The sequence below is a fragment of the Paracoccidioides lutzii genome, assembly GCF_000150705.2.
Source record: "Paracoccidioides lutzii Pb01 unplaced genomic scaffold supercont2.15, whole genome shotgun sequence".
Lineage (NCBI taxonomy): Eukaryota > Fungi > Ascomycota > Eurotiomycetes > Onygenales > Ajellomycetaceae > Paracoccidioides > Paracoccidioides lutzii.
Window position 1 is genome coordinate 941,103 of NW_015440961.1, and position 8,954 is coordinate 950,056.

An 8,954-nucleotide genomic window follows, 5' to 3' on the forward strand; every position below is an offset into this window, starting at 1 on the left:
TAGTCAGCTCATGAGAGCTATTCATCTAGATAAGGACTATTTAAGAGATCATCTAATCATAAAGGGCGGGGACATAATAACAACGCTGGCGCTATATAAAATCAGGAATGGCTGGAAATACACAGGGAATTTAAAACTCGCGAAAATGGAAAGCTGAAAAGAGCATGCTGAAGGAGAATCGTTAAGAGATACAAACAGACAATTTTCCCCATTAGGCGAATAAGAAGAGAGAAACTGGAAACAAATCAAAGGATATCTGAATAAAACTCAAAGACTTGTAGAAGAAAGGAGCCGACGGTTCCAAAGATAATCCTCCGACATCGTTCGTGTTCCTGCTTTCGAAAATAAGACCCGTGTCATCCCGTCAAGTAAACGACCGGATACCCGCCTCGTGGTGTTGTGATGTATCCAGTGCTAACAGGGTACTCTGGATATGTTGATTATGAAGTCTCAACAACGGTGACTGTGCTAGTACTGGCTATATTGGTGCTGGTAGGTTAAGATGCGGGAGGCTGGGTGGAAACGGGATGTTCGGTAGAAGTAGGATCCCCTGTGGAATCAGGATGCATGCTAGAAACAGAATGTCCGGAAGGAAGATACCTTCTAGAGGTAGAGGACTTGGAGGTTGTCATAGGAACAACGATAGTTTTAGCGCTTGTTTCGATTTCAGTGTAGATAATTGTTTGGCAATTTTCGCAATCGCTTGTTGGCGACGTTTGAGATTGAACAGAGTCTTCTGATGATGTAGCACCACAGGCATGACTACTCTCGGTGACTGTCATTGAGTGTGTCACAGTAACGGTAGGAGCCGGAGGGCCTTGTGGATCTCCAGAAGTAGATGGAGGATCAGAGGCAGGTAGAGTAGGGGTTGTAGAAGACGGCATTAATGTTGAGGAAACGATGTAGTATGTCGTTGTTTCGCCGATGGACATTGTTAACCATGTGCTATAGTAGGTAGAAACGCCATCGAGAACGACTGGGCTCGAACGTGGAACAAACGATGTTGTCGTTACCGTATCGGTCGTTGTATAAATAACAGTAATGGCAGAGACATTGGTAACATGGAGTGAATAGGTCAAAGCAGGAGGGGTTAGCCCTACGCTGACCGTTGTTTGAGGTGCGACAGAGCTGCTGCTCGTTGGGTATGGAGTAGTCAGAAAACCCCCTGGAAGTGCAAACACGATTTCAGCGAGCGCTGCCGCTAAGAGCGTCACAGAAAGTTTCATGGTGCAAACCCGAACACTTTAGAGAGAATCGTCAAGATGATAGCTAGAATATATAAGCGACTGAGGTAGCCGCACGGCACGAAAACGATAGGCAGACAGCTGAGAACTGAGAGCGAGTGAGTTTGCTCAAATGAATAGATTTGAGAGTATTGTTTTTGAAAAGAAACAGAATTTCTTCAAGAGAGTGTAGAGAGCTGGAGAATTGGAAGGAAAATGAAGGAGAAATGGTCCCTTCTCTAACAACATGTAAATATAAATATATATATATATATATATATGCTGAGACTTGTTTAGAGAACTATCAACCAGCAACACACGTCCGTCCGGGCCTGCCAGCCTCAGGTGACCATCATGACGGAGGATTAACGAGCTGGCATTGGCCAGCTAATCCATATGGTGGGTATCGCATAACCTCAACGACGAGGACCAAAAAGACCAGACTCTTGAAGAATCTCCTTAAGGAGGAGTTTTAGCAGGAAAAGGTGGAAAAATCCCGCTACGAAAGCTCACCAGCCACCGAAAAAAACATTGGCCCGCACATGGTTGCTATGGTAGCTATAAGCTACTGAGAGTTAGGTTTTCTGCAAGCCGGCATACCCATACTCATACTCCATCGTACCAGAGGTTAAAAATGTTTTGGTGGGGATGTTTTGAATATCAAAGTCCTGGAAGTCTCCCGTAACAGATGCCAAGTTGCAGATGACTAATCCGGCTCTCGGTCTTGTAACATACGCTAATGTATCCCCCAAAACATTGCCATGGAAAAGGAGCAAAAATACCACAAATAGACGTATCGCCTAAAAATAGCACTTGTAATTTATGATGTGTGCCTTATTTGACGTTCCACGTGACCGCAATTGGCACCGGTTCATGAAACCTGATCGTCGTTCGCAGCATCGCCGGGCTCAACCACCGATGTCACTTGGCACAGCACCTTCAGGCTAGGTCGGACTCCGTTTTGGCCCTTAGATGGATAGCTCGTACGTCTATATCAATGACAAAAACCATAACTCGCTCTGTTTCAGTCAATCCTAGCGCCATGGCTTTCATCATGCACCCATGGTTCAGAGACATTCCAACAATGTTTTTTTGTATTTTCAACGGCCCAGTGCAAGTGTCCTCTTTCATTCAGCTGCCTATCTTTTAGCTTTCCAGTCTCAACTATTTAGCAAGAAGCTTATACCGTGAATCTGCGCATTCTTAGGCGAGCTCTAGTCTCTAGTGTCTCAGGCCTAGACAATGTGATGGGAGAGTTAGGCTACAACAAACTCCAAGAGCAGGCGGCCCGTACAAGGATAGAACAATATTTTCAGATTCTGCTGTGGAAGAGAGACAGCTCGAGACGCAGCTCAAGGTTCTAAATTACCCCATAAAAGACACACTATCCTAGGTGACGCTCTCACTACCTCGATATTTTGCCGCAAGAAGTACTCTATCTGGTTATGCTCATGTACTGCACATGCATGCGTGGGAGGTTGCCTCCTAAATTTTCCTCAACAGCCATCTGGGAAGATTTCTCGAATGATCCCTCCAACTTGCGTCATTGGCGTGATGATAGTTGCTGATATTGAACGGTTAAACCCATCTTCTTCCCGCCTCCTTCGTCCTCTTGGCCGCATCTGCCTTGGCGAGGAAATACTCCTCCCTTCTTAATTTCATTTTGGAAAGTTGCCTCGGTTCTCATGTTCAGCAAAAGCTACCATATGGGATGCGATCTTAGGTATTTTCAGCCGTGCCCCAACGGTTTTGATATCTTTAAGCCTCGAATGCGGGGATAAGTATTCCCAATATCCCAGTCGTATCACCCAAGACTGCCGAATACACCATTACACACCAGCAAGCTACCCTTTTGATATAGGGTTGGTTTGCTGTCAAATGTGGAAATATATCTGCCAGATGAAGCCCATCTATATATCTTCCTCTGCCATTCACAGGCCTAGAACTGGATTATGTCTTTGCTGCCCAACTGACAAATTCATATACGTTTGTAGCGCACGAACTGTTGTTGACCTAAATCATTGCAAAGCTAGTCTGAATTAGAAAGGCAGCTGTAAATAGTAACACACATAGACTTCAACCTCACCTTTATAAAGTTTTATGAATAATAGAGATTTTAACTCAACAGCTCTGTAATAGATATTCATTTTTTAAAAGAAAACAAAATCGAAAGAAAACAAAACAACAAAGAAAACAAGAAAATAACAAATTAATTTTTTTTTTTTTTTCATATTGTTCTTTACTTACAAATAAATGATTTTCTTTTCATATTTTCAAGATTTATGATTTTGATAACTCTTTTCTCTCACTCTTTTTACATGACTTTATTGTTTGATTATAGAGTCTAAATGTTCTTCATTCTGAATAAATACCTTTGTTGACATTCAAAGTTAATTGATTTGATCTTTATAATTATAATTTTTTTTTTTTTCTTTATTGTTTTATTTCTATTTTATTTATTTTTTATTAACTTCTTATAATCAACTAATCTAGTTTCCATGTCAGTTTTTAATTTAATAATTAACTTTATTTATTATGAAAATATTATTTATGATAGAAATAGTAACTTTTTATACAATTATAGTGATGGCTAGCATATATCTTCTAATAATAATTGAGTAAGAATAGCAATCTCCTACGATGTTATAATGATAGCTAGTATATATGTTTTAACAGTAATTGAGCAGATTAATAGAGATTTAAAAAAGTATTTATCTTAAATGTAATGAGAAATATAGACATCAGACTTACAATATTATAATATTTTTATTAAAGTAATTAATTTTTTTTTTAAGTTATTAAGTTCAGAAGTCGCGAGAATGAGGCTGTAGCTGCTTTTTATTTTGTTGTTAGCATCTAATATTAACCAACAGTTGCAGTCAGTCGTCACGACTCTGCCTGCTGCACGTGGTCGTTGATAGAGCCTGTGTATTGTGGAGCTGGCCTCGGGGGGGATCGCCGACTGAACCACGAACGCATCGAACGTGATATTCGTCATCATGATTTCAGGCCAGAGGAACCATGTGAACAGAGCTTCTTCCCAACCAATCAGAGCTTGAGAATGCATTTCAAAGTGGGCCAATAAGAACACAGAATTTCAATGATCACCGTGGTTACCGGCCCTGGGAATCACGTGAATCTAAGTTCTCATCGAACCAAATCAGAGCGTGAGAATGCATCCGAAGAGGACCAATAAGAATGCAGTATTGCAATGATCGCCCAGAAGGTAATTCTCTGGCCAGGGGAGGGCGGGGCAACTTATTATTATTATTTGCTTCTCTCGCTTCGTACGCGCCAACCCGAACCTTAAAAAAAAAAACATGAAGCGAGACCCCCGCACCGCCCGACTCCTTTTCGTCCCCCTGGCCATGACGGTTTGTTTTAGCAACGAAGCAGGAAAGTCAACAAAGAAATTCCGTTGGATGGCAAGGACAAAGAAGGAGAGGTGCTACCTCCTCCTCCAATCGTACGGAGAAATCCACTACGGCGCCAACTTCGGCTTGTTTCGTGGATACGGTGAGATGCCTCAACGACAGACAGGCCTTTCTCCTTCTCCCTACCTACCTTACATAGGATGGATGGGTTTCCCCTACACGTTTATTAACACCTTCCCCTCGCTTGACGGAACTCAAAACAGTCATTCAATGCAAATTTTGATTTTATATTAATATATGCGTCTACAGTTCTATTATGAATCCCCACAACTAAACTGAAACGGAGCAAATTTTTTCCTTTTGATCTATTTTATATTTTGACACGTCACGTATTCCCTTTTCTGCAAAATAACCAACCTGCTTCCTTTCTAGCTCTTGATATCGACTTTGGCAGGTCTTAATAGAACGCCCACAGATTCCATCCATGTCTAAGCATTTTGATAGTGAGAAAACAGACCAAAGCCCCGAAATTGCAGACGATAGTAAACGTAATAAGGCCCCAGTAATGACCCCCATTGCGGGTCAAAATGAAACCTGCGATTGGCGTGCCGGTCAAGGATCTAACCGAAGAAAGCCATTAGTATCACATGTTCTGTATGTTTTTAAAAAACGGGACCAGAGTGGCAGCGAAACGTACCCAACACTAACAATTGTATAGGAAGTCGCGTAATACCTCCCATAGTGTTCTAATTTACAACACTGGCTGATACAAACAGGTGTCAAGCTGATGGTGCTCCCGCTTCCAAAACCAAAAATCAAAGCGTACGCAACCAACATTGCAACGCTATCCTGGGCTGGCAACCACAGACACGCGCAGGATAAGAAGCATATTATGATAGTCACTATCATGGTGTTGACCCGTCCCATGTAATCTGCTGTGAAGCCTGGGATCCATCGCCCGAAGAAAGACCCTGCATTAAAGATCGCAGGCACTTGGTATGAGAACTTTTCCGACATGCCATGCGCTAGAGCATATGCTGAGATGTAGGTGATGGGAACGAAGAAGCCCAATTCTATGAAGAATACCCCCAATGTCGTCAATGCAAACTCCGGTTCCCTTAAAATTCGGAAGTCGGGGAGAATGTTTTCCTTAGTGGCTTTTTTCTTTGGCAGCCTTGATCTGATAAATATGCATCCAATCCCCACTGAGACAATCGTTACCAAAGCCGCAGCTCGGGTTGCCCATGCGAATCCAAGTTTTGGAAACAGATCTTGCAACATTAGCGGGTATAGCACACCCCCAAGACTTCCTCCTGTCGTGGCAATTCCTGTTGCACGTCCTCTCAGCCGATAGAAGAAATGGCCCGGGCTGGCGACTCCGGGAGTGAAGATCAGGGAGGAGCCTAGACCACCAATAATTCCCCAGACAACCATGAAATGCCAGTATTCCGTACAAAGCCCAATAAGAGCAATGCTAAGCACAACCATGACCGAGCCCGCAAAGATGAGATACCGAGGACCCTTGGCGTCGAAGATTGGGCCAATTTGGATGCCAGCAAAGAACATGAGGAACGCATAGACGCCGAAGATCCAGCTGATGCTGCTATGGCTATAGTCCTTTAGTTGATGGGTAGATATCCATGCCATGAAGGTTCCTAGGGAGTTTGCGAGCCCAGAGGAGCCAAAGAGCGCCATGAGGGATCCAACAACGACGAGATATGCCTCGAGTCCGCCCTCCGGGTACACATTTCCTTCGCGGTCTCTCGAGAGGCCATCATCTGGGGATTCCGGTCCGCCATTCGCCACCGAAGGGCTAGATGAGATGGAAGTTTCGCTTGAATGCTTTTCTATATCGACTTCTGTATCGTAATTGGCAACTCCTTTGTCCAAATCGATATTTTGAGGCCAGACTAACTCCTTGTCTGTATTAACTTCCACTCTTGTCTTTTCACTAGTTCGATTCGCTATCTGCTTTTCGTCGATCACTGCTGTGAAGTCCGTCTGGGCCGACGGTGTTGATGACCCTTGCTGTCCATCCTGGGTCCCGGAATTCTCGCTATTATATTCGTTAAATTTCTCCATGAGCGCCAGGGCTTTCAGGGATTGATTTCATCAGCTATAATATACCGGTAACGACTGTGACCGTTCACGAACCACCTCTTCCGATTTTCCAATTTAAAATAACGTCCGTGCCTGTGATAACCTTTTTAACAACTGAATTTATTGCTTTATGGCCGATTCATTCCTGCATAAACCTAAAGGGGCGAAGCTCCAAAATCCTCCCTGAATCCGGGAGCATAAGGATCCAATACTGTAGATTTTGAGATGAATTTTAAGTAGAAAATGTGGACGCTGAGTCGGGACAGGAGGTGAGGGTAGATGTTGCTCTTCGATGGAGTGAAGGAAATGCGATTTCAGAAAATCCCGTTGCTGAGTCTCTCTAGGCTTGCCAGATGGTGAATTCACTGCGTACCAACTCAATTCAAAAAGCCGTTGTAAATACAAAAAAGGATTTACTTGTTCAATTGTAGAGCAGCAAGTGGAATGATTACTTATATAACACAATCAAGAAATCATACATGGTTTGGGCGAGGCCTCCTATGCTCAAAATTAATAATCATCAGCGTTTGAGAAAAACCTTGGATCCTTATTGCTTGAGCAGCCCTACGAGTTACCAAGGGCAAATTTTCCGATATCCCGCTCATTCATCAGTTTGGTGGCGATAAGGTGGCGGAAACGCAGGAGAATTTAATATGCCAAAAAAATTGGACCACATTCGTCATATTCACATGTTTCATCTCCCCAGATTTTAAGCAATCCCCCAAAAAGCTTAACTCCTTTGTCACAAAGTATCCCGCTCCCTTCTTCTGCTTGGGCTGGGTGACTGGGTGACTTCGCCCGTCGCTTAGCCACATGGTCATTGCACCAAGTTATTTTTGGACTTTGGTGCAAACCATGAAAAATTATGCTTTTGATTAGCACAAGCCCTGTGCCAGCTTCCACGCTAGCCTCTTCTGGCCTAGCTCGTCCATTCCACGTTTGGCCGTAACATCATCTTAGCTGCCGTTGAAGAACAAGCGTCTCTTGATTATCATATCATCGAATATCATAATCAATTCGCTTTTTGCGCACTCACATGCTGAATTCCGTCGTCGGGAGTTCCTTTCACTCGATCTTGAACTTGCCTCTTGAACCCCTTCCAGCCAGCCCTGGGTTCTGACTTACGAATTCAATATATTTCAAGCCGCATGATTATTTTCCCAAGCGAAAGAAGAAGATCTTCGAGTTTTGCGGTGAGTTTACACCCATTTTCGGATTGCTAATACATTTTAAGGCCTACAGCATCGCTCCCGTGTTGTCACATATGGTCATAGGGAGTGGGAAAACGAGAGCTTCCCGTCCGCTCAGCCGTACTTAGTTAAGCCGGCCTGTTGCTAGTTGGGGGTCGGTAACCACCAGCCAATCCAGGCTACCGTATGTTTTCTGCTTTGTCGATATTTTCTTGTTTGCGGGTGGGGGCGGTAAAGGGAAGCGGAGAGGGTAAAAGGGGTTGGTTGGGGAGTTCGCGTTTTCCTCTCTTCTCTTTGTACCCTTGAGGCTGTTACATCATTCAACGGCATGCACCCGTCTTTTGAGTTGGTATGATGCGATGGATTGATCTCCTAATGGCTTCAGCGATTCGGACTGCTCCTCCGTTCCCTGCGTTCATTAGAATTTCTTGGTATGACGGACCCAACTTATTAAAAAAAAATAGACGACATCCAGCTCTTGAGCTGCTGTCTGCTGGCTCTTTTCCGTCTGGGGTTTAACCTCCAGATCCAATTCTGAATGCATGCCATTCCTGCATGGCTGAAGTAATGGTATGGGCCGTTTTTGGTGAATAAGCTGCTGAAAGGCATATAGTTATATCATTTCATCATCAAAGTCATCAATAACTCTGGTTGCCTAAAAGTTTGTACTCGAAAATTTGACACGCTTCCACCCGACCAACTCTTGAGTATATAGTTAGGATGATGGTGTAGTTTAACTTCAGCTAGCTTCGTTAAGCGACCTGGGCATACCTCTAGAGGTTGATGATTTTGCGGAATTTTTATCAAATTCTTGCTTTCTCTTTTTTCAAAACTTTTTAACATACCAACCGATGATTTAACCAGAATATGTGAGAATGTGCGAGAGAATTGTGTGTGGGCTGCGAGAGTCTCTGATAGACAATTTCAGATTAAGAGTCTATAAGATATGACTATTGGGCTATTGAGATTAGAGAACTGTTGATATTCTTATAACCTATGATATGATAAAATGAATTTTTATTTCACTTAGATTTAATACGTTTCTAACAGCATCACAGAGTGATATT

At 43.2% G+C, this 8,954-nt stretch overlaps 2 protein-coding genes across 2 annotated transcripts; both read right to left on the reverse strand.

The window, feature by feature from the left end:
* Positions 1–497: 497 nt before the first annotated feature.
* PAAG_05814 (hypothetical protein) lies at positions 498–1,226 on the reverse strand (the record flags this gene model as incomplete). Its single annotated transcript, XM_002792485.1, has 1 exon — positions 498–1,226. One exon carries the CDS (start codon positions 1,224–1,226, stop codon positions 498–500), a length of 729 nt encoding a protein of 242 aa, XP_002792531.1.
* A 3,828-nt stretch (positions 1,227–5,054) lies between these two features.
* Positions 5,055–6,679, reverse strand: PAAG_05816 (hypothetical protein; the record flags this gene model as incomplete). Its single annotated transcript, XM_015845685.1, has 2 exons — positions 5,055–5,217; positions 5,295–6,679. The coding sequence occupies 2 exons, from the start codon at positions 6,677–6,679 to the stop codon at positions 5,055–5,057; spliced, it is 1,548 nt and encodes a 515-aa protein (XP_015699911.1).
* Between the last annotated feature and the right edge of the window lie 2,275 nt (positions 6,680–8,954).